General features: G+C 50.2%; 1 protein-coding gene across 1 annotated transcript in view; it reads right to left on the bottom strand.

Annotated features, from left to right (window-relative positions):
- chtf18 (CTF18, chromosome transmission fidelity factor 18 homolog (S. cerevisiae)) overlaps positions 1–26,011 on the bottom strand; it is a 36,719-nt gene that overhangs the window by 3,412 nt on the left and 7,296 nt on the right. The window contains exons 10-20 of the mRNA XM_069180795.1: positions 25,790–25,913; positions 25,366–25,514; positions 24,969–25,062; positions 24,045–24,143; positions 22,753–22,883; positions 20,718–20,850; positions 20,314–20,538; positions 18,769–18,918; positions 16,111–16,241; positions 6,172–6,316; positions 4,066–4,191 (exon numbers count right to left, since the gene is read on the bottom strand). Coding sequence (XP_069036896.1) covers positions 4,066–4,191; positions 6,172–6,316; positions 16,111–16,241; positions 18,769–18,918; positions 20,314–20,538; positions 20,718–20,850; positions 22,753–22,883; positions 24,045–24,143; positions 24,969–25,062; positions 25,366–25,514; positions 25,790–25,913 — 1,507 coding nt within the window. The remainder of the gene's footprint in view (positions 1–4,065; positions 4,192–6,171; positions 6,317–16,110; positions 16,242–18,768; positions 18,919–20,313; positions 20,539–20,717; positions 20,851–22,752; positions 22,884–24,044; positions 24,144–24,968; positions 25,063–25,365; positions 25,515–25,789; positions 25,914–26,011) is intronic.

Raw genomic sequence — 26,011 nt, 5'->3', positions numbered from 1 at the left:
TTACTGCAGCTCCTACTTCATATCTACAGCAGCCTACAGCTGCCCCCCTCCCTCTCCTGCCACACGGCTCGCAGAGTCAGAGCGGAGCTGTAGCAGGGGGGGGGGGGGACAATCCGACTGCTTTATTAGAGTGGCCAACTGGAGCTCCGCCAGGAGCAACATTAACACGGGGGGAAGTTTGCCTTCAGGAGCAGCCCAATAGCCATCCAGTTTGTTAAGAGCTAATAGGGGTGTGTGTGCGCAAGTCAACTGATGGAAAAGCATTAAAATGTAAAGATATGCTACCCATTGATTTTCTTGTTGGTCACACTTCATCAAAAGGTGACAGTCCTTCCCAGAAAGCAAAGCACTGCTGTGAGATTAGACGGGAGGAGAAAATGCAGCGCTCAGTGTGTGCTGGACATCAGCCATTTCATGTTGCGCACACACACACACACTCGAATGCAGGAAAACAGAACAGGCTGCACAGTGAAATCCCACTTCGGCAAAGGGCATTTTCAATAATTGCAACGCTCTCAATACACTGTATAGTGCAGAATGTGAGTCCATGAAGTGAGAGAGACGCAACACTGCCTTGCCCATAGGAGGACGATCCAGATCTGTCAGGCAGCCCCTGTGAGCACAAAGTCTCAGCAGAGATCGGAGAGACCGAGATAGCAGAGGAATGCATCTTTCCCCAGTTACATCTCCCGCAGGGTTTCCTTTAGCTAAGCACTAAGGAGCTAAGGAATGAAAGGGCAAGGACAGGCCTCATCTCAAATTCAGATGAAGGACCTACTGTCCCCCACCCCCACCCCATTTAGTGCTGGGTTCTGCCTGTGACAATGTGGCAATTTAGGATCAGGCGCTGCAGACCCAGCTGAAGATCAGATCACTTTATTGGCCATATACAATTTCTTGCATTAGGAATTTGTCTTTTCACATACCCCAACTTGCTCTCCATGAGACACACAGACACACAGAGAAGCTTGGGGGTCAGAGCGCAGGGTCAGCCATTTATACAGCGGCCCTGGAGCAGCTGGGGTGAAGGGCCTTGCTCAGGGGCCCAACGGAGTAGGACTCCTCTGCCGGCCGCGGGATTTGAACCGGCAACCTTCCAGCCACAGGCGCAGATCCTGAGCCACAGGAGACACCACTCCGCCCTTTACTTGTGCGTATTGAAGGTACGCACTTTTGCAGAGCGGCAGAGAGGGCGAAGGAAGAGGGCGAGAGGGAGAGAGATTTTCCCTGTGTTGGAAACAGGTAAAGGACAGCCATCATTAGCAAGCTGCCCGTTGCTGAGGAATCAAAAACAAACAAACCTCTTATGTGTGTCTTTTTCCCACATGGGCTCATTATGCAGCTGCACCTGTGGGGCCAACTTGCTCACAGACAGCTTCTCTGCACCAGTACAGCCTCGCATGACAGGCTACCCAAGTGCCAGCCAGTATGGCCCCGGTACTGGACTAGCAGTCAATACTGGGCCTGACGTTTTTTCAAGAAGCGTGTTTGTGACGGGTGCTGTGGTTAAAAAAACCCCAACAACCTTTTCATTTAAAGCATTTCTTCCCTCAAACTTCTTAACCAGCACATCTCGCTCAAGCATTTACTCTTTGGGTCTTTAATGGACGAAGACTCTGGCAAATTAAATACTTTCAGAACGCAGAGGCGTCGGATTTCGTAACCACCTTCCTTTTGTACTCCTGCAACAGAGCGGATCAGGAAAATGACAAGGATGCGCCTCTCTCTCCTGCTTTCGCTGAAGAAGGCGCTGTGAGGCCACGGTAATCTTGGGATTAAAACGACATAGTACAAAAGGAAAACAAATTTCTTGTCACTCCTCGCTTAAAACACACGAGCCTACAAGAACACAATCAAAGAGTCATCTTCAGGATAACAATGAAGGTGTGCACAGACACTGGGAGGAAGCACTGGATCTCTTTAAGAGTAGCTCTGTAAGAGGAGGGCAATGCTAAGAAATCCAGTGATATAAATACTTATACATCATATCATAGTATCATAGTAATTTGCTATAAAGAGCCCCACCATCGTGCAAGGTGCCTACTGAATATACTGGAACTCGCTAAACTTAAAAAATACAGCACTCCAGCAACCAGGAGGCCGATCCCAGCACAACACTAAATTTACAAACTAGCCCCCCCCCCGAAAATGTGTTTTTCAGCAGCACACCCTCATATAAATCAAGACACCTCCAGAGCCCAAGGGAACGTGCTAGTTACACTCGCGAGATAAACAAAACACTTTTCACGGAGCAGACCTGCGGAAGCTTTAACCCTTGCCTCTCTCGTGCGCTCTGTACCGGCAACAGAAACCACACAACAGAAACGGACACGGAGGGGGAGAGAATCCCACATGCACGCTCACACACACACACAGGCGATCATCGGCAGAGGATGAGAAGATTACAGCTCTAATCTCCCGCGCTTTGCAAGCAGGCTGTGTGTGGTGAGGGCGCAACAGGGCCAGGGCAGCTTATCTGGGTGTTATAGGGGTGTGTCTGCCTCCTCCCTGTGCCCCTCACTCTCACCACAGGGCTGATTGTCTTGCACGCCTCACACCTGTACGTGGAGCATATTAGCACGCTCTGATGTTGTGCTAATGTCACAAAATGATGCAACTACGTTACCGGATTCTCCTCTGGTACCAGAAAACACCTTTATTAAACCCGAGAATTATTAGTGTGCTCAATAAAGTGTCAAGCGATGTGCTAAAAACAGTGCTTAAAGCACTGGGATCTTCCAATGAGCCCGACCCTGCAACAAAATCACTCAGTTCAATGGAAAACAACAAGTGTTAATGGCACTAGATGGCCTGTCCTCCTCCTAAACCTTCTGTATCCAGGCTTTCGTAGGCGACAGTGTAGGTGGGCGGCAGTGTTACGGAAAACAGGGTCAAAACTGAAGTGCCTTGCGATATTGGCACATCTGCTCCCAATTAAAAGTAGTGTTTTAAGAAAGCGTTGCCGTATCTGGGATTAATTAAGAGTGTGCATTAGCTTCCTGCTGGCAGCGATCAGCTCTTCTCTGACTCGGTGCACCTGAGACAAGCGGGCTGAGAGAAGCAGCACTGAGGGAGACCTGACGCGGCGGATCTCCTCTCCCGACAGACCCCCGCACTCCAGCGCGGGGCCAGCAGCTGCTCACTGCGGCACAGGCGCGCACAAAAAGACAGCCGAGAGGGTCTCCCGCAGCACAGCTCTGCGGGGGGAGACCCATGCGGTCACCTTCAAGGTGAATTTTCCCTTCAGTGGACATTTTCGGCGTCTTTCCATTACGTCCCCTGCTACAACCTGTCACAGGCTGCCGATCCTCAGGTTTAAATCGGCTGCAGGAATTCGACAAACTGTCTCGGAATCAAGCTTGATTAACTTCCAGACTGCAAATAACACGGCTGCTTGTGAATGAAACCACTTCTAAGTTTATTCACCATTAGCTCGTTTGAATTCATGAAAAGCAAAGACTTCACGATCTCTGCAATCCCCCTAAATTTCTCCATTACACAATTCTTACACAACCAGCTCCTTAGTTATTTAACTGATGATTAGAGGAATCAATCATCACAGTTCAGCAAGGGAGAGGAATGTAGAATTGAGTAGCCCTGACTTCAGCTACAGAGATCCAACACGGACATCTGCATCCATTTTCCTGTGCCGACTTGTTCAGTGTAAATCAGCTATTTTAACTGTGCTGGTCATCTGGTGATCATGAATTTCCATGCTTTTCCAGGTCACGAGGGAATCCTGCTAGCACTTATCAGTGCCCATGGTCAAATGCGTTACAGGTTACAAAACAGATACCTGAACTCCAGCCTGCCTTCCCCTCCTCCATTTTCAAACACACGTGGGCCTACTGTATGAGGAGGGGATGCAGAAAGGATTTCGGCAACACAGGTAGCCTTGATCAAGATCAGGATAAAGTTCTTCCTGCAAATTCATCTTTCTCTGAGTGTGGTTCAGGCTGCAGGAGTAAAGTTAAATGCGACATTAATGTTCTGTATGAAGGAAAGTGACTTGGTGGCCACTCTGGGAAGCACAGGGCTGTTGCGGGGGGGGGTGTGAGGTCTCACCTTGGCAGTCTCCACGGCGGCCTGCTTTACGATGCTCTCCAGCCTCTGCTGGTGGTTCTTGATGCCCTCCTTGGGCGCTGGACCCTGGGGTGGCACCCTCTTCTCCCGTTGGCCCTTTTCCTCTTCCTGCAACGACAAAAGCCAGCAGGGTCAAGGCACCTGGACATAGATACAAGCAAAAAGCATCATGCATGCAGGACGGCAGCTTGGGATACACAATAAATGGATCATTTATAGGGTCCAACACTAGATCAGAACTGCTGTGTAGCACAACTCTTCCAGAATACATGCTGGGATGCCTGTTTATCTAAGCCTTTTGAGATAAGAGGGCATTTTAGTGACCCCAGTGCTGGATGAGTGACCAGGACCTTCATAAGTCTACAGCCGCTAATTTTTCACGGCTTAGAAACAGGCTGAGCATCACCCAGCTTCCCAGCATGCACTCCTCCCGGGCCCGAGTTGTGGCGTCTTTGCAGAAGCGTCATGGGAGCTTTGTTTATCCAAAACAAGAGAGAAAATGGGCGTTCTCACAGGAGCAGCTTTCCCCTGGACTCGGTGAGCCTTCCCCTCCCATCCCCACGCCTGGTGTTTCTCTCCCTCTCTCTTCCTTTTCTCTCTCTGTCCCCTAGGCCTAATTAACAAGCTGAAACTCAGCAAAGCGCAGCCAACCAATCCACGTCCATTAACAATTCATGGGCAGGCATTACAGAAATAACCAAGCCCCGCTCCCTCGCAGCGCTTGCAGGGGGAGAACTGGAGGAGATGCCGAGCATATGGACAGCAGAGTGAGGTAATCCTGCGAGCCACAGGCTCAGGGCTCGCAGATTAAATAACGCACTGCATCTATCTCTGCCCTCGCTCCATCCCAGCACATCTGGAGGCAGGACTGGAATCGTGCAAAAAAGGAGGACCTTTTGAAGTCTTCTTCATAGAAAACCTGTTAAACCTATTCTTTAGCAGTCTTGTGGATTGCTTGCACCCCATCACTTTAAGGTCTGCTTTACTTTGCACTGAGAACAGTCTTGTTTGGGGAAATATACAGTAAATCGACTGTGGAAATTATTAATTGGGCACTACCAGGATGTCTGTTTTTTTCCCCCAAATCAGTGAAATATGCACAAACCAGGGCTACTGACAGCCCACTAGTGTGAGAACCAGGTGACATCCATTAGTCCATGGCAGCATGGTTGCTGGGAGAAGGGCTGGTCATGACAAAGGCCTTCATATTGCAGCCCCTGCCTGTGCAGACAGGGACAGAGCCCCAGGTTTCACATCCTGGGATCTTGGTATAAAAGCCCATCCTGAATCTCCTCTGTGCTCTGCCCAGCCTGGCTACAGCAACTCAATAAAACATGAATGTCCCGATTAATCTTTAATTACTCTGTCCTAAAGAATTGGCCTGCATGTAGAAATGCTGACGGCATCTTCTTTCGTGAAAACGGTTTACTTTCTAATACTCTTTCCCAACAATGAAGAATGAATAAATAACAGATTTTAAAAGGTCTTCTAAGCCTCTTTATTTCACCAAACCTTGGAGATCAGGTTTAACTCCCAAAGACCTAAAAGAGGGAGGCCTAGTTTGAGGGTGAATGCAAAGGGATTGCTACACACTGCATCTATGTGTGTGTATTTGTAAACACTGTGCCTCTGTGCACGCACGTGTACGTACTGGTGAACAAGCACCGCGCCTCTGTGCACGCACGTGTACGTACTGGTGAACAAGCACCGCGCCTCTGTGCACGCACGTGTACGTACTGGTGAACAAGCACCGCGCCTCTGTGCACGCACGTGTACGTACTGGTGAACAAGCACCGCGCCTCTGTGCACGCACGTGTACGTACTGGTGAACAAGCACCGCGCCTCTGTGCACGCACGTGTACGTACTGGTGAACAAGCACCGCGCCTCTGGGCACGCACGTGTACGTACTGGTGAACAAGCACCGTGCCTCTGTGCACGCACGTGTACGTACTGGTGAACAAGCACCGTGCCTCTGTGCACGCACGTGTACGTACTGGTGAACAAGCACCGTGCCTCTGTGCACGCACGTGTACGTACTGGTGAACAAGCACTGTGCCTCTGTGCACGCGTGTGTCTCTCTAGCTCACCCGCTGCGGATTCCGGGCCTGGAGCATGGCCTCCGCCCTCCTCATCTTCTCCAGCTCGATCTCCCTGGCAATCATCTGCTTGGCCTGATAGGTGAGCTGCCGCCGGGGGGGCAGCGTGGGGAACCGCACCACCTCCTCCATGTTCCTGCAGGGACAGTGACACGTGGATGCTCAGTGACCGCAAGGCAGAGTCGCACAACAAATGCACAACCACAAGGCAGGCTGCAGCACTGCTGTAACAGCCCCCAGAGACGAAACACCCTTGACCAAACTAGTCCTAGTGCTCAAAGCGAGAGAACCACTGTGATGTTAGGGCACTGTGGTTTCTCAGCATGACATTTGATCCTGTCACTGGGGGAGAAGGGACAGTTGTGGCATCAGACTGATGATCCGCTGGAAGGTCAAGGCCCGCGAGAGGCAACCCTGTAAGCACTGTATCACACTCCGAACGCACTAGGGGACCGAAGGCCAAGCTGCAGATCAAAGGGGCAGGGAAGGGATTAATTCCTAATCTTGTGATGCGCCACTTATTTACAAACAAAATGCATCTCCTCCTCCTTCAGCCGGGTATCAACAAAATCAGCTTAGGCCACAACCCAAAGGCAACAAAATGTGCTTGATCCCATCAATCCGCAGGCTCCTGATCTATAAAACGTCTTAAGCAGTTTAGGGGAGGCCAAATACTACTGGATGGCCAGGCGATGGTCATTGCCGTTAGCTAAGGAGCTTACCTATTTATATAATCAATTCTGCAAATGGCTGGCCCAGCTGTTTTTTTTAATAATTCAATATTCCACTCCCAGGCACCGGTTGGGAACACGCACTGCGATTACAGAGCTGTCAGAGCACCCTTCAAGTAATTAAGCCAATGGTGTTTCACGGATCCCCTGTGCACCACTGTCGCGAGTCCCTCTTCCAGAAGCCTGACGCCTCTCAACGAGAAAGATGGCAACAGAAAACAACCACCTCAGCTGGAAGACCGAAGTAGAAAGGCTGGCTGGGGGCTGAGAGCACTGATAACCCCTGTCCCATCTTCTTCCATAGCAAGCACGTTCCCACACAAACCCCAAAATGCACATTAACTGTATGTAGTGCCCTTTCACATGACGGCACCTCGGAGCACTGCACAGAGCTGGAAATAACATGGGAAGCTTCAGTGCGTGGTACGGCGCGAGCCCCACTCCAGGTGAAGAGAAGCAGATTCAGGAAAGAAATTGGTAAGAGGGGCAGCACAGTGGCTTGGCATTAGCATTGCTGCCTTGCAGCTCATGGGCTCTGGGGTTCAACTCCTGAGTTGCTGCACGCGGGGAGTTTGTGTGTTCTCCCCAGGAAACCTACATGATCACCTGAGGTTCCTTTGTCCTCCCACAGTTCAAAGACATGCTGGCAGGTTAGCTGGCTGCTTTGAAAACTGGTGCTTGTGTGTCTGCGTGTCTCTGTCTGCCCTGCGATGGGCTGGAGGGGTATCCTCTCCAGGGTGTATCCTGCCCTGCGCCCACTGCTTGCTGGGATAGGCTCCGGCTCCCCCCCCATGACCCTGAATTGCATGAAGCGGTTAGAAAATGGACCTATGCATAAATGAAAGGGCTGAACGAGCAACCTCTGTAGAGCACGGGAGCAATGAGCTCACTGCTGTAACCCACTAAGAGGAAAACCCAGCATGTCTTTGGATTAACATACAGCAACTTGTCTCGTACTGAGAGCAGCAGTAAATACCTCCTGTCTCACTTACTCAGCAGACTTCTTTAACACAGTGGCCGAGCTGTAACAACCATGTAGCCTGCAGGCAGACCTACACTGTCGCTTGCCAAGATGCAAGACTGTCCCATTCCACTTAAGTGAATAGAAAGTCAAGATTCTTTCAAGCGAACTTATGCATTCACCTCGTTTTGCACATAAGAAGGCACACGACAAATTAATCTTTGTTCCTCTGGGGCGGGGGGGGGAAACGATTCAATACTTTCACAGGCCTTAAAGACCCTTACAGCAACAAAAAAAAAGAAAAGATTTGTTATGATTCTCTGTGGTCATGAAATGTCTAATTGAAAAATCTATTTCTAATTTCAGCTAATTAGGAGGTCAGCCGGGTTCAGGGTCAGAACGAGCCTCCCAGACGAGCCTGGATATTTCAGTCGGAGCCCCTCCGCCCCCTCCCTCCTGCGACAGAGCGCGTGATTCGACACACACACACACCCCCCCCAGCACCCCCTGTGCAGACCGCACTCGCACACACCAGCCACTAGGGGGCAGAGAGCGGGTGGGAGGGAGAAGCGAGAGGACAAGGTGTTCAAACCCATTTATACTTTAAAAGGCGTCCCACATCTATTTTTATATGTAGTAAGCCTTTACGGATATCGCACTTTCGACATTAAAACAAGAGCCGTCACCTTGTGCCGTTTGAAGCCCTACTGCTGGGGTCACCTCAGTTTATATGCAGACTTCATGGAAAACGTGAAAAACCCCACCAAAACGCAGGGAAGGATGAAGCAGCCTCCCCTCCAACTTCAATAAGTAGCCTTGACCAGGGTTCTGCTATGAAGTATCCATAGAAACCAGCAGGAAAAATAAACGGTAGTGAGATCACCTGCAAGCACCCTTCTTTCAAGCGATGCCACTCTAGCTGTGCCACCCCTGCGGTGCCGTAGTTCTGACACACAGTGCGAGACTGAGCTGGCCTCCTCTGTCTTGAGTCCATACCCTCGCAGGCATCAGCTTTAGAGATTCAGAGGAACAGCCCCGCGCACAGCCCCAGCAGAGAGAACTTAGACCCGATATGGCCAGCAGCCATGTCACACTGCAGCACACCACTGGCAGCCCACTGAAGCTCAGCAGGTGGGAGCCTGGTCAGTACCTGGATGGGACAAACTAAGGTTGCTGCTGGAAGAGGTGATAGTGTGACCAGTAGGGAGCGCTCGCCCTGCAGTCTGTGTGGATCCTAATGCCCCAGTATAGTGACGGGGACACTATACTGTGAAAAGGCGGCGTCCTTCATATGAGATGTTTAACCGATGTCCCGATTCTCTGTGGTCATTGTGGTCTCTGTGTTGTGCGGAGAGTACTGGTGCACTATGGCTGTAGACGCATCATCCAGGTGGGGCTGCACACTGGTGGTGGTGGAGGGGAGTCCCCATTACCTGTAAAGCGCTTTGAGTGGAGTGTCCAGAAATGTGCTATAGAAGTGTAATGAATTATACATTATAATTATTAGATGACAGGGAGGACCAGCATCTGGTCCATTCTGTCCAGAGGGGCCCAGGACCGGAAGAAAGGCTCCCTACTCACGATCTGCCCACCAGATACCAACCCCCGGCCTTGAAGAGCCCCAGTTCCCATCGCAGATGATCTCAGCATGTGATCCTACACTGGCACAAGCTACCATGCAGACCCAGTCTTTTCTCTAAAGACTGGGGCTCTCCAGAGCCTTGACCATAACCCATGGGACAAAGCCGGCACTGTGGGTGTGCCACAGACCAGGATTAACGATGCACTTCAGTCCTGGGAAAAACAGCTTTGCTGTGATGAACACCATGGTGGTAGAGATGTCTGCCATCTTGCACAAGACACCTTGTGCAAGAGCTGGCACTAGAGGGCGCTGTGAAGCAAACAGGTGGGATCGATGTGTTTGGACGGGGGTTTCCTTTCTGTTTGGATCAGACACCAGTACTTTTCAAAAGTTAAATATTCATAAAAGGACAAGTAGGAAGCAGAGTACAAAGAATGAGCAAGCACGCATTAGCAAGAATTAGCAATTAGCAAGAGACCCGACTTGCACTTGATTAACAATTCATTTTAAGAATACATTACAAGTGGAATTGGATTTTATAAGAGGAAAGGCATGCATTTAAACAAATGTCATAACTATTAAATTGATAGACTGTCAGACAAGCAGTCAGATGTGGTGCATGCTCAAGTACAAGAGATCTTTAAGCAGCTGAACTCTACAGCATAAGTTAAACAAAGCAGACCAGAAGTAATTAACACAGAAGAAATTATATGGTGACTACAGAAGATTACAAGGCTCGAGAGTTTCTGCAATTGGGACAAAGATGATGTGAGATTTGCTGAAGTTAAAATGAAAATAAAAAAAATAAAAATTGCTCAGGAAAAAACCTAGCACAAAACTCCAGATACTCACTGCACCGAGAGACAGACATTTCAACAGATTCCTACACAGGGAAGCATAAATTAATCTTTATCGCTTCTTTTCTTTCTGTGTTTTCAAGTTGAGTTTCAATCAAGTTAAAAAATGAGTAATTTAAATACACTAAATTTAAATAAAAAGGCATCTCTTGGAAGCCTGTCGACTCTTGAGTGGAAAAGCAGTTTCTGTACAGTTGGCGAGCTCGCCAAAGGCAAACCAAGCTACAAGCCCAGAGAGCCAGAGGACACACTGCCGGTGTTCAGCAGAACAGACACCAGCCGATCGGCCGTAATCTGGGGTTTTCACACATGCTGTGATTACAGGAAGGAGGACAAGAGCAGGGGGCTCTGCAGTACTGTCCCGCTGTCCCTGTCTGTCTCTCTGGGGACAAGATCTGCTGCCAAAATACTTTTTTGCAGGTGAAACTAGGGGACTGAAGACACACACACACACCTTACTGTCAAGTCAACTAGAATTCTCTCTTTTCGCAAATAAAGCTCTGCTAAACACACTCCAAACAGAAGAATCTAGGACACAGTTTGGTTTATAATATATTAACTATCCATTTTTATTTTATCAGAAACTTATCAAAATATACAGTACGTAATTAAACCAGATGTATCTATAACTAATATGCAATACATTCATGAGGTACTGTAAGACAGTATATAGACCAAATGTAATGTACAGTTATTTTTACAATTTGTCTACCTTAATTAACGATTTTAATTAAGAACGTGATGGTTTTATACAATTAAAAACACTGTGGAAGGATTTAGTGTGGGGGGAGGGTCTCAAACTCAATTCCTGCAAGTTCTTATTTCTTCTGGGTTTTGTTCTGACCTGAGCAGTTAATTAAACAAGTAAGCTAATTAGCTACTAAGTAAGACATCTATAGGAATATTCTTCAGATCTTGTACAACTGATTACACAAAGCACTCACTTCAGTAATAGTGCAGCTACCCACAAATCACCACAGAGTCTGGTTAAATGATTACAATTGTGCAGTTAATTAAATAATTAAACCAACTGTGTTACTGGGAACATGAGGGGAACTAGTTAAGAGCCCATTTGACACCCCTCGTTCCAAACGAAGAGTTGTTGTTGTTTTTTTTGTTTTTTTTACTGTTTCCCATTGCATGCTCAGACTAACCACTACTAACACTCCTGATTAAGTCTGGCTAAACTGTTGGTTTCCGCAACCTGTATACTCAGTCTTACGAAGGTCTGGCTTGGGTTTAAGGCTGTAGCAACACACCAGAGTTTCGTCACCTGCAGATTTAGAAAAATCCCAGGAATATGTACACACACAGCTGCAGGTTTCAGCACTGAGGTGTAGTCTTACTTAGCAGAACTAAGTTATCATTTACCAGAATAAACAAGTGTTGTCAAATTTAAAATAATTTATACATGCCTATAAATTAACCAATCCAGCACAGATTAATTATCAAACTTAATGCACGGCCAGCTTTGTTTCAGACACAAGGTGCCGCTGTGAACTTGAGATTCCTTAAAAAGTTGCAATCCAGCCTCCGATGTTATTTTGAACTAACTTTCCACATTTGAAATCTGAGCTTTTAGCTTACTCTTTAAAAAGTTCTACTCAGAGTGATCGCACTAAGTATTAACGCATGTTAAGGACCAGGACAGACGAGAGCTGTGAGGACGCAGAATGCGGACAGTGAGGGTACAGAACACAGCCACCCTGATCGTCTCCTTTCGTCACGGCGCAGAGAAGCGGTTTGCAATCAAATACAGCGCAGCTGAACCTCCGGCTCTCCAGGACCCGCGGCTGTCTTCAACAACAACTGGAAAGGTTCCCCTGCAGTGAACGAGCCCCACCCTGAACCCAGGAGCTTCTCAACCATCCCGAGAGGAGAGGGTAGGATGTGTCAGACCCCTCACAGCAACAGCCCCGCTAGGACAGCTCACAAAGCAGGAGACGCGCAGGAAACCCAAAATAAAAAAACGCGAAACACGAAGAAGCGTTTCTTCTCCACCGCCGTCCAGCGCGCACCTGGCAGCCAAATGCCGTAACGGCACAGCTGAAAGAGTGGGACTGTAAAAAGAGAGAGGCTGGAAACTGGAAAGCGGAGAAAAGGGTGAGCTCCAGCTAAGCGCGCGCATTCTGTGCGCCAAGACGCACACGGGGGTCTTTCCTCTCTCGTCTGGCGCGCCTCAAGAACTCAAGAAGACCAGGTGGAAGGGATGTGAAATGAGCAGCAGATAATGACGAGGAACTCATCCGCCAATCTTGTGCGTGGAGCGGGCCGGCGCGGCCACCTCCTTGGTTCCTGGTCAGTCGTCCTGGCTGTAGGGGAAGGCGATGCCCTCCGTGGTGTTGGCCGGGGCTCCGTCCAGCAGGGCTCTCTGCAGGGCGGCCGGCAGGTAGACGAAGCCGTAGACGAGCCACAGGAGCAGGAGGGCGATGACGAGAGGGATCCCCCAGTCGGAGATTACGATGGTCTCCTGGCAGCGTGCCTGGAGCATCGACTGCTGCATTGTGCCAAAGAGGAGGCGGGCACGGGCACCGGGTGGCAGTGGCGCCCGCGCGCAGCAGATCGTCACACCCCCAAAGCTTTCTCCTCGGGCTTCCTCAGCAGGTGACCCCTTCCCTTGCCTCTGGCAGGCGGCCCTTAAGGTAGGAGGCCCTGGTCTTGCGTCTCTCAGGCCCGGTTTCGGGGTCCTGTGCAGTTTGTAGCTCTTCCTGAAAGTTCGAGCTCCGGGGACGTGTGGAAGACGCGTCTCTCAGCAGCGCCGGTGGCGACAGGCTGGGAGAAAGGGGATTCCCTGAGCCAGCTGTGCTCCGCGTGTGTGACCCTCTGCTCACTCCAGCAACTGTCTCCCACAGTGCACACACGCTGCCCACAGCCACACCAATATCACGCCGGGGGGGGGGGGGGGAGGGTAGGATGTTAAGAAAGAAAATGAATATTAAAAAAAGCCGAAAAGAATATTAAAAAAAAGAACAAATCCTCTGGATATTAAGACACGTCATTAAGCCTCGCTGGGGAACGAAAGCAAGCGGGATTGGAGCATGGAGGTTTACTTGGATAACCTTGGGAAAGAGGAAAACAAACGCCAAGGTGAGGCCTGGGCGCCGCGTCGCCCCTCTCCTGTTACACGATTCCCCGTCAGGAGACGGAGTGTTAAAATCCTAAGCTCCGTGCCACGTCCGCATCCTGCCCCGACAGAAATAGCAATTTATATATGGGCCGTCGGGATTATGAAATGGTGGATGCACGCGTCTGGTGGATAACCTGGCTTTCGGGGTTCGGCGAAAATAACTGCATGTCATTTGATGCCAAACTCAATGAGGTAAGCCCCCTAACGAGGGGGCTGTGCAGTTTCAATCCACAGCCGTTATGGTGACACAGGAAGTTAACACGCCTTCCTGTGAGGAAGGACCAGGAGAGAAAGGGTCTCTCTTGCGTTCAAAAAGATGGACAGATCCGAACCCTGCACTCCAGGAGAACTCCACCATCCTTCCTGAACCCTGTTCTCCCAGAGCTGGGCTTTGCACACCCAGACAGAGTGGCCCAACAGAGGTTCGAAAACCAATCCCAGGATCTGCACCCTGCGTTCCTCTCGTAACACTGCCCCCTCGGAAACCTGACCCGCCTGCCTCAGACATCCCTTTAACCTTCAACCCCGACACAAGCCAAGAAAAAAAACCAAAACATTTGGACATCCAGCCCTAGCGGATTTAATTTGTTTATATACAGATCTTTAGAGAACGTCTGGGTTATTTAAAGAAAGGTACTCATCCCCAGCACATCTGTCCTGCTGTACAAACAAAACACATCATCCCTCTCTCCTCACCGACCCTGCGTTTCTCAGGGCCTTTTGCGATTAGCGCTTTGAGCCAAGTCGGAATTTGTGCAAATCAGGCAACTGCAGACACCAGGGTCAGTTCGGATTTTGGCAGTAGGTATTTGTGTATATTAAAATGTGTTGCAAAGCCGAAACCCGCCCAAGCAGGAGTGAAATGAAAGACTTCATCGGCCGTCCCTGCCTCACCCCGGAGCTGTCGACCAGCTGCGCTCCCCTGTGGAAAATAAACTTGCCAGTTCTGTCTGAAGAGCTGCAGCAGGGTGGGGGGGAGATTAGTGACGGGTTCCCCAGCAGCCAGCCATCACCGAACTGAGAAGAGTGACCGAGCAGGAGCTCTGTGCAGTTGACCACCAATCTAAACAAGCTCTCCTAAATAGAATACGTGTTAATACGGAATGATATTACCTGGTCTTACCAGTAACAGGAATACAGGGGACACTAAAAAGGACTGGAACGATATGGTCAGACACTGCCTAAGGAAGATTTTAGAGAAGCAGCAAACCCAGTGTTGGCAGACTGTGTCTGATCTCTCTCATGCAAAAGAATGCAAGGAGTCACAGGGCAGTCCAATGAGACGAAAAGGGCGATTTCCAGAGAACACAGCAGGAGATGCACACGAGCTGTATTTCCCACAGTATCCCAAATTCCAACAGTGTCACAGAGGGCTTTATAGTCCAGCTCTGCTCCGTACCATGAATGTGGGTTAAGAGTGACTACTCCCCTTATGGCCTAGTGGCTATTCCTGATGATGTTACCCTGCGTTTCAGCTCATGTATTTCCAAGGCGTCGCGTACAACAGCAGGTGTCTGCTTAAAATTCCCTCGAGCTGGGGGGACCCCAGGCCAGAGTCAGATTTCAGCAGAAGACCGTGCCTGTTCATTCTACAGGAGAGAGTGCGCTTCCCGTGGGTCTGATCAGTGACTTTCAGGTGTACGGACAACTCTCGCCTGCGAGAGATAGCCAACAATTACAGGCATCAGCGGCATATCTACTATGGTCCTGCTCTTGGCAAGATTAGTACTTATTTTGCTTTGTGCTCTAATGTGTCCCAGGCCAGAGCCTGCAAGCACCCAGGAGGCTGTAGAGAAAGCCCAGAGCAGCCTGGCTGATGAATCTCACCCTCCCCTCTCTGCTTGAGGAATCCCAGTCACCAGCTGGCTGGTTTCATGCCCCCAACTCAAACCCTTGATCTACACTCACCCAGTGCTCAGATGACTCAAAATGACACATCTCTTTAATACTTTGCCATGAGGGGGGGGGAAAACTCCTAAGGTGTTTGCATTTAGAGCGCGATCAAATCCTACGCTCTGGTCCAACCAAAGCCGACGCTTATTGGGCTGGTCGTTATGATCCAGCCTCTCAGTACAACCAGGGGTAGCCACAGTAATTACAGCCTGGTTCTCTTTGCGACTCGGAGCTCACCGCCCCTGGCTGCCCACTAGTGGACATCGCACGCAACCTCCCCCCGATGAGCCTTTTCAAAAATCAACACACTGTGCAGCTTGAAAAACGAACGGAACGCCATTCATCAAGAGCACTTTTAACGTATTATACCCGTGGAAGATTCAGATGAATTAAGGCGTTAGTACTATACAGTTGCGCAATAGAAGTACTAGGAAAATCATTTAAGTCCACACCTGCAGACGCTTTATCCGAGCTGCGCTGCCTCCGCCCGGATTTCAGCAGGTGGGAACCATGATACCCCACAGATCTGCGCAGAAGTGAGGGGCTTGGTGCTTAATGAACATGTAGTTCATTTCCCTATTAAGCCACGCATCACCACAGTTCAGCTGAAGTGCGCTCTCAGCAATGCAGCCAGCTAGTGTCGTTTTCGAGCGATTACCAGCCACGTGGCGACAGCTCTGCTCGGGAGCGACACGCGGGTGGCGGGCAGTGTAACCCGGCGTGCAAGGCGTGCAAGGCGAGGAGGGCTGCGCACAAGTGCGCAGTGGTGCAGTACTCACGGCTCGAGCGCGTAGATGTACTGCCCCTCGGGGGTGCGGCTCTGCAGGTAGGTGAGGTTATAGGACAGCATGGTGTCGATCAGCTCCAGGAGCTGTTGCCTCTCCCGCGCGCTGTACAGCTGGGGGTTCACCTGGGGAGGGAGAGGACGCACATGGGTGACCCCACAAACGCACCCAGCCCCCCCCTTAACCACAGGGTAAACCAAAACTTTTTTCTCTTTAACCTCTCCTACAAATAAAAGAAAACACACCAACTTCCACAACATGACAATTTTCTCTTTTGTTGCGAACTCAACAGTTCTATACACATATAAGACGGGGACATCCAGCGGCGCTGAACCTGCCAGCTAACCAGCTCAGTGGGCTCCAACATTGCTCATCACACTCTGCCAATGACATTTTATTACGGTCCAAAACCTCCGAGTACAACCACTTCATCCTCCTACAGAGACGCCGAGTTAATGACTAAAGGCGAGGTGGGCGCAGAACGACAAGATGTGCAGCTTGCTTTGTCCCTTGTGTCGCCATCTGAAGCTTCTTTTAAACCCACAAACAACTTCGAAAGGCTCTTGAAAAGGTCATTTCTGGCAGCAGGGGTGGTCGTGCGCTAGCCCGCTCAGAACGGCCGCTCTCTCAAGCAGCGGATCATAGCGGCAGGGTCGGAGGTCTTAAAACAATTAACTCGGGAGTCCTTCAGCAATCACACTGCCGGCGCCTCGCCTCGCTGAGCACAGGTGGGCAGGGGAAGGGAGAGAGAGGGAGGGAGAGACATCTCAGTCAGCTAAGCCACTGAGAACGTGAGGAAAGAAAATCCGAGAGAAGAAAAGAGAAGTAGACCCAAAAAAAAGAGAGAAATGGAAAGTGTGTCTCTTGGAAACTGGTCTCGATCTTCTTTCTTCTTTCTGTGAGAGCAGGCAGAACTAATCGTCCTGACACCCTTCGTCACCCATGGCTACGGAGGCATTGTCTTACCCACAATCCTCCAAAATAAAACCGCATACCCCAGTTTGCTCTCTATGAGACACAGGACAGGGAGAGAAGCTTGGGCTCAGAGCACAGGGTCAGCCATTGTACAGCGCCCCTGGAGCAGCTGGGGTTAAGGGCCTTGCTCAGGGGCCCAACGGAGTAGGATTCCTCTGCCGGCTGCGGGATTTGAACCGGCAACCTCCCAGTCACAGCCGCAGATCCTGACCCACAGAGCCACCGCTCGGCCCCAGTGTAGAACGCAGAACAATCTGTGGGGAGCACAGTCGCAGCAGCCTTGTAAGCAGGCGCACTTGATGAGGAGTCTCCGAAGCGAAAAACGCAATCACAGGAGAAATATGCTGGAAAAGGTTTATTAATACTTCATGCAGGCCGCTGCGTAAAACCGGCTCCAGCAGCCCCATCAACCCCCTCCTGTTAAATGACGCCTGTCCTCCTTTTCAACCAGGCAGCCTCCCCTAGTGGAATGCAGGCAGGCAATCCTATGTCGCCGTGCAATAGATAATTAAAAAGGTAAGTGCTTTCTAATTACCATGGCAGGAGCAGTGATTAAAAAATAAAAACAAAGTCTGGGGACTGGATATGTAGGTTAGCAAGCAGGCCGCCCACTCTCCTTCACTCCCAGCTTCCTCGTGCGAGGAGGACGGGCTCAATCCGCAGTGTGGAACGGCGGAGTTTTAATTACTCCGCACGGGACGGGCGGAGGAGCGAGCTGGCCGTAATTGAATTAAGATGACCTCCTTCTGCGGTCTGTAATCTGCCTTTACAGGTGCCGCATCCGTTTCCCACCCCCGTTCAAATCTCATTAAAGTTTCACGGCCGAGGTGAAGAGTCGGGATACTCGGGCTCCGAGCTCCTTTCACTGATCCCGTGCTGCACAAATGGCCAACGTGCAGGATTATTCAACGGCAGAAGGGCATGGAGACGAAACCAAGAGCAGAGTTCAGGCTGTGTGGAAATGCAGCCCGGGGCCGACTCTGTTCGTCCCTAAGGGGGGGCTGTGGAGAGGTGAGCAGCACAACGGGGGCGACCCCAGGAACGAGGTGAGGGCACAGCTGGGGGGCGGGGGGTGGAGGTTGGAAAATAAATCACATGGTTGGGCAGCAGCTCAGCAGGGCAGGACAGCACAGAGACAGACACGTCTCTAAGGGGAGGGGGGGGCATTAGGGAGCTAACATGCCCCCCCCGAAAAAAGAATTTTCTAATAAAGTGGGAAAAACAAATTTTGTATATTTTTTTAGAAATATTTATGTAACTGATTGTTTCAATCAAATTTTCTTTTTCTGTCATGACGAATGTAAAAAAAACGTAGCTGGGCCCTGCGTCACATGTGAGGTTTCAGGTCGGGATTTATAATGCAACACGGGAGGCGGCTTTGTAGCCAGAAATTGTTTACTCTCATTTCGTTAATCAGAAAGCTAGGCTAACAGTAGTTTTAATAATGGACATAAGAAAATGGTTCAAAGGACCGTCTTCGGTCAATTTGCTGAACCACATTTGACTTTGCCTCCTATATTGTAGCGTCGACTAGGTAACTCTCATCTGTAGCGTCTCAAACTGGTGCTCAAACCGGACACACGGCAGGGACACACGGCAGGGACACACGGCAGGGACACACGGCAGGGACACACGGCAGGGACACACGGCAGGGACACACGGCAGGGACAGCCGTACCGGCCTCAGCCTGGGGCAGATGACGTCCAGCAGGAGGCTGAGGATGTCCAGGGACAGGGCGTGCAGGCCCGTGCGACTGCGGATGACAGGGTGGATGTCGGCCAGCATGGCCGTCAGCACGTTCTTGGTCTGCTGGGTTCGGGCCTGGGCCTGAGGAGAGGGGCAGAGAGACAGGGGGCTGAGGACGGACAAGCTGGGGCCAGTCATCACACGCATGGAAGCAAATCAGTACTCCGACACCACAGGACTGGAAACAGCAGCTTTTGACACTCATCACGATTACAATGCACCACGTTAAGTGGACTTTCTTAATTTCCAACACGCCCCTCCCTATCCTTTAATCTGTAACATTTAGCATTCGCGTTCAAGGACTCGGGCAAAGGACCACTGTATAACACAAAAATCATTCCAGCTCTGAATCTTCTCCACCATTTGACACAATGAATAAAACGGCCTCATATATTTAGATATCAAGCGTTCCTAAAATAACTCGTGGCCTCGATCTGTGCAGAGAGGACCTGCTGTCACAGCTGAGAGGCGCAGAGTCAGGACGAGGTGTTATATCTGCTCCACTGCCTTTCGAGACGGAACATTAGTCTCAGCTGCAGACTCAGACAGAAGAAGACGGGCTGACCTGTTTATTGCTCTCCTCATTCCTTAAGTAGTTTGAGCAGGAGAGTCAATACTTTTCTTCAGTTCTTCCTAGCTCGCATTTCTGGTTTAACCATTTCAAGCGAAGGGAGAGCTTCACTTAATTCCATAAGTTGCTTGGGTACCATGAACAGGGACGTTGCCCTTGGAGAACCTATGTCCATTTTTGTCTCTGCTTTTGCTTCACCACTCAATACCCCTTTCATCTCATGTGAACACAGAAGAACTCTTGGTCTCAGTTCAGAACAGGCAGCAACGCAGAACTGGTCAAATCCTTCCAGAGACAAAAAAAGGATCCTTGAATTTTATTTCATAAAACGGACCCACAATACGGTTATTCAGATGCAGCAAGGGACACTGTCACAGTTCCCTCCATTTCCAGTGACTCTGGAGCGATAACGAATATGGAATCCAAATTCAGGCAGAAAGAGAAGCATCAGTCACGGTCAGTAACAGGAAAGGCCAAACCACGCTGATAAAGAGCGGGATAAATGGAAAACGCCTTCCCTGGGCACAGAAAGAATGGCAATGTGGCCATACACGCTACTCTGATGATCTTTTCATGTTCTAGACTAGAGCACAGATCAAGTGCCTACAGCCCTGGATCAGAAGGTAAAGTACTCTGGTTTTCATTTCAGCGGAGTGAACAACTTTAGAACTCATTAGATTAATTAGCTGCTAAACTATGCTTTCCAGATCCACGTTAATGTATTTATAAAACCTGCAGGACTGTGGCTCTTCAGCACCACAGCTGCAGAAGCCTGGCCTAAACCCTGGTTATCAGACTGCAGGGGAGTCTGCTACAGGCAGCAGGCAAGGCTGTTCAAACTGAGGCAGGGGATCGGCTTAACACTAAACCCCAGCCTAGAGCTCAGAGTGGCCCGGTTAAGTCACCTCGTACTGGCTGTTGGGGTAGGCAATGCGGGGCACGTTGTTGGCTGCAAAGAGCAGGTGGAAGGCAGCAGGCAGGAAGGGCAGGTATCTCATGAGGGAGAAGTTCTGGCCGTGCATCATGGTCTCGGCCAGCAGGTCCGTGAAGCCCAGCCACTCCAGCCCCGCGCATATTCCCCGCAGGCTGGGGTCCTTCAGCTTCATATTGAGGAAGTTGTCGTACAGCCCCTGCAGAGAGAGATTAAGCGGAGAGAGAGAGTTTGACGAGGGAAAGCTAAAGGAGGAGAGTGTGGCAGCTGCCTTCTCGGACTCCAGAATTTCGCTCGTCTGACGGTGCTCTATGGCCCTGCCCGGTCCCTCAGTTCTCTCCGTCTCTCAGGCCCAGCGCAGGCGCTGCAGTCTCGTACCTGCGCGACTTTCTCGTGCTCGCCCGCGGAAGAGGCCAGATGCAAGATGTGCGGCAGTCTCTGTGTGGAGTTGGCGTTGCCCGGCCCAGAGCCCTCCTCCAGGCCCACGGACAGCTCCTGGCCAGCCCTCTTCCTGCAACACAGCCCACAGCAACGGTCACAGACCTGGCCCGCCCAGGGGAAAGAGAAAAAGATCGACTCGCAACCCTCCGACAACCAAGAAAGAAACTTTCAGAAGGCTGGCGGGGGCGTCGGCGTTCTTCTCAAGCAAAAGGAAAGAATAAACATTGTGCGCCAAATGCCACTATCCGCTAGGAAAGAACCGCATAACGCGTCCCACGTTCAAGATGGCGGCACCTAACAAAAACCCCAGTCAATCAGTCTAATGTTCACTGGTTCCCTGCAAGACCAGCAATGCTACAATACACCGGAAAGCATGTTTCGGCACGCACTTATAAACCAAAAAACATACACAAAAACGGCCTTTTCAGGCTTTTTTTTTATCACCACCAAATACACTCTCACGTCTGAAACTAAGGGTCTGTAAACACTAGTCTGTAAGGGTCTGGAAAATGTTCCCTTGTAAAATCATCTTCCCACTATAAAAAAGTACAAGCCAGGCAATATGAGATATGCTTATCGGTTATATCAAGGTTTTCTAAAACATGCAATTTGCTGGAGGTCACCATTTTTGTACAATACTCCCAAAGTTGACACCTTGTTTAAGTCTGTCTTGAAGTGAAAGGGTTCCTTTCATTTTTAGTGTTTGCTTGAGCCAAGTACTTCCTAGCTATCCTAAACATGCACCAGGTTTATTTTAAGACAGAAGGAAAGGATGATCAACTATTTCTTTGTATAAGATGCAGATTAGGTTGTTTTTTTTTAAATATGGTGCCTGAAGTCAAGGCCTTCTGGGCAGTTAGAACTGGAATACAGGCTCTCAACCCGACAGGCTGAGGAGATCGGTCGATCCTTGAGGAAAACATGGCAGAAAGCGCTTGCTTCCAGTTTTACGCAGCAACTCTGTTACAGGAACCATCAGCTGTAGGAGCCCTGTAAAAGCTCAGCCAAGCACTTGCCTCACTCAATCAAACCACATAGAGCACATCTGGAACATGAAACAGAAGTGCCTTCTGCCTCTCTAGGAGAGCTGCACGACGACGATCAATAACTCACTGAAGGGCCAGACAGGAGCAGGTGCAGTGTAAGAATCACAACCTCCAGGCCCTGTATTATGTAACTCTTTATTCAACCTGCCAGATGTGTGCAGCTGCACCCAGAGAGCCCAGGGATTAGTGCCCAGTGTTACACAACACTTGCACACCGCCCAGTGCTGACCTGCAGTTCCAGTGTCCCAGCACCTGTTCAAGACAAGTAACTCAACACGCCTGTTGGCCTCGTCTCCTACTTACACTTTAATGGTCCGGCACCAAAGTCTTGTCTGTAACATGTCAGAAATAAATTCTTTGTGATGATGTTAAACGTAAGCAAGTCATCTTATCCCTCAAATATTTCTATTCATTCATCTTAACAAGGAAGTCAACAGAAATCAAATTCTCATTTATGATAATGGACCTGTAGACTGAATTTCCAAATCAGGGCATTTACAGGAGCAGTCTGAGGGAAACAGCTCTCTCAAAGCTACCACAGAAATGCCTCACTTGGAATTTAAACCCACAGCCCTCTGGTCTGGAGTCCAGAGTCTTAACCGTTCCCTCAACTCTGCTAAACTTTTACATTATCTTTGTAATATTCCATACTGAAAGGATGGGCTTATTTTTTTTAAATGCCAGTCAGCAGGTGACTCTCTGACAGAACTGGGAGCCCATCAGAGCTACCAGTTTAGCACCATGTGTTTTTAATAGCGAAGAACTACCTGCAGAATGGCAAAGAGAGGTAGCGGTCATCCGTTCAGGAAAACCCCCAAGTCACACGAACATATAAACACAGACACAAAAGCTTGTACTCACACGCTCCAGCTCTTCACCGAGCTCGCCCGAGCCGAGCCCCAGACTCCCCATTTAGGGTTGCGTACCTCTTGACTCTGGGCAGCTGGAAGATCTCCTGCCACACGGAGAAAAGCCCCTTATTCTGGTCCTTCAGCCCGATTGTCATTGACTGCACCATCCGCTGGTCCAGCTGCCTTCGCCCACGGCCATGCAGAAACTGCGCGACAGCGCACAAATATAAAGGCCAAATGAATATCGAACTCAAAAGGCCGGATTTCAGACCTGCGTCCAAGCCATTTCAAAATCCACTTCAAATGCCCCCCCAGTTAAATCAAAGAAACTGCAAGAAAAGAAAAAGAGGCAAACGGATCTGTTGTCAGATCCTTCATGGGACTGAAGAATATAAATCGTCTCTATCCTACTTCAGTTAACAACTTTGTTTTTTCAGATTTTTAAACTACAGTTTTTGAGGGGGGGGAACCATCCGGAGCCCCAAACTAAATGTCTCGATGAAAACCAGGCAACCAAAACAAGCTCATTTGTTCAACACACCAACGAACCTTCTCCAGCTAAGATCGGGGATTCTGGGACAGACCGCGAACAGGGTGGGAATGCAGAGTAGAGGCATTTAACGGTGGGGGGAGAGGACAGTGTGAAGGGGCTTCTGTGCTTAATAAGAAAACTGACAACACACACCCAGGTCTCCTGCAGTTAGATGCAAGCCAAGCAGGGCCCCTAGTCAAACAAATTGCGTGACCGCCGACAACATGTACAAAAGAACCCATACTGAAACACTGTTTGTTAGCGCTTCACCGCAAGATCAGCTGCCAGCCAGTAGCCGCGATGGTACTTTGCTGCACAGCTCTCAAGTCTCATGTCGTGGTCTGAAAATCTCGTGCAGACCCATTGGCACCAAGCCTAAGAAGATTTTTTTTTTAAATGAAGAAATGAATGGGAAATTTTGAGATTGTTGCAGGAACTCGCGATTCCCTTAATTGACCAGTGTGTTCGCTGTACTTGAATACAAGAAAATATACCAACGTATGGCTAAAGCTAACGTACCACGTTTCGTCAGCTGGTACGACCTGGCCTGAGCTTCTCCCTGCAGGAAATCCTGCATAAACCAGAGGCCAGTGGGCATTCGAAACGGAAAGAGGAAACAGCTCGGAGAGACCGGACGCGTGGTCGTCTCGTCAAGGCTCGGTCACATCAGTAAGATTACGGGACAAATGGGAAAACTTCCAATGAACCACAGTGCCCGCTCTCTCATTCCTCCGCAGAAGCACGAGTCATTTGTTCCACGGGCGTCGGCGGTCACCCCAGCTGGCAGGGCGACTGCTGCGTTGGCGAGCTCCAGCGCGGTGCGCGGGCCCCTCACCTGCAGCGTGTTGATGCAGGAACGGATATCGTTGTCGGTCTTCTCGCAGAGAGCCATGAGAGCCCCCGTGTCCGCCTTCATCCCCTGCCTCTTCGAGATCTGGAAGAGAGACGGAGAGAGAAGACAAAGTGCTGGCCAACGAGGCAATTTTCAAACAGAGAAGGGGGCTGGGGGGAAACTCGCACACAGGCAGCAACATTCTCTGAACCAGAGCTGTAGCTGTGATCAGTAAGGGTGTGTGTGTGTACAGTATCTGTGTTCCAGGGCCTCAGTGAGTCTGTGGACCAGGCAGGAGAGATGCAGCTGTGATCAGTAAGGGGGTGTGTGTACAGTATCTGTGTTCCAGGGTCTCAGTGAGTCAGTGGACCAGGCAGGAGAGATGCAACTATGATCAGTAAGGGTGTGTGTGTGTACAGTATCTGTGTTCCAGGGTCTCAGTGAGTCAGTGGACCAGGCAGGAGAGATGAAGCTGTGATCAGTAAGGGGGTGTGTGTACAGTATCTGTGTTCCAGGGCCTCAGTGAGGCTGTGGACCAGGCAGGAGAGATGCAGCTGTGATCAGTAAGGGGGTGTGTGTACAGTATCTGTGTTCCAGTACCTCAGTGAGTCTGTGGACCAGGCAGGAGAGATGCAGCTGTGATCAGTAAGGGGGTGTGTGTACAGTATCTGTGTTCCAGTACCTCAGTGAGGCTGTGGACCAGGCAGGAGAGATGCAGCTGTGATCAGTAAGGGTGTGTGTACAGTATCTGTGTTCCAGTACCTCAGTGAGTCTGTGGACCAGTCAGAGAGATGCAGCTGTGATCAGTAAGGGGGTGTGTGTGTATAGTATCTGTGTTCCAGTACCTCAGTGAGTCAGTGGACCAGGCAGGAGAGATGCAGCTATGATCAGTAAGGGGGTGTGTGTACAGTATCTGTGTTCCAGTACCTCAGTGAGTCTCTGGACCAGACGGGAGGGTTGTGTCGGAGGAAAGGCCAATAGGAAGGCCTGCTGGCGTAGCTGCCGCAGAGCAGGAACATACCTGTCCGGAAAACACAGAGAGGGACTTGAACGCACACACATTGAATAATCCGGGCAACAGGAACAACTACAGTCAGCTAAAACTGGTAATAACGGGACGTCTTTAGTTACACAGGCTGTGACACACAACAGCTGTCTGATGTTTTTGCCATCATGACAGAAAATCCTTCAGATGTCCAACATCGCTTCAACCCCTTGAACAACAGCCTGGGAGAGATGGACTGTACTGGGGAAACACAGATACAAGTCCAGCAGCAGCAAGCCCCTGCAGGAAACACACATCTGGGCACATAGCTCCACCTACAGGTCGTTGCAGATACAGATGATCGGCCTCAGCAACACCGACTCTTTCTTCTTCCTCTTGTTCTTCCCGAGGCTGCTGGGCGCCCCCTCCGCCTCCTCCTCTCGGCTCTCCTTACGGTTCAGGGTGGCCAGCAGGACGTTGATCGCCGCCTGGGAAAACGGAAACAAGCGGGTCGGAAAAAAAACCGCCAAGAGGACCAAGAAGAGAGCCAAGGACGCAGAGGCTGGGAATGATGGGACAAAGACGTAGGAAGAAATAAAAATCTTAAAAAAAAACGGAAAACGCGGATCTTATCAAACCAGGTATTCAGGGTCACTGCTGACTCCCCAGCGGGGCGAAATGGGAATGGAACAGCTCGGGCAGTCGAGGGAGGCGAGGGGGGACGAGGACCGCGGGGAAAGGGGCGCGGCCCCGGGAGACTCACGGAGGGCGCGCCGTCAATCTCGTCGATCACCAGGCAGTTGGGTTTCTCGTTGGCCCCCAAGACGGATTTCATCTGCGTAGCCGTGTCGATCCTCTTCTGGAAGAGCTCGGGGCTCCGGTCGTCGCTGTGCCACGGGGGGGGGGGTGTCTCGGTTAGGAAGCATTACAAATCCGTTTTTCCCCTGGCCTCAAAATGCCCCTCGTCAGGGCCACCTCTCTTTAT

The sequence above is a fragment of the Lepisosteus oculatus genome, chromosome 19, assembly GCF_040954835.1.
Source record: "Lepisosteus oculatus isolate fLepOcu1 chromosome 19, fLepOcu1.hap2, whole genome shotgun sequence".
NCBI classification, from domain to species: Eukaryota; Metazoa; Chordata; class Actinopteri; order Semionotiformes; family Lepisosteidae; genus Lepisosteus; species Lepisosteus oculatus.
Note: the sequence above shows the minus strand (reverse complement) of the source record. Positions and strands in the feature narration are given on the sequence as shown.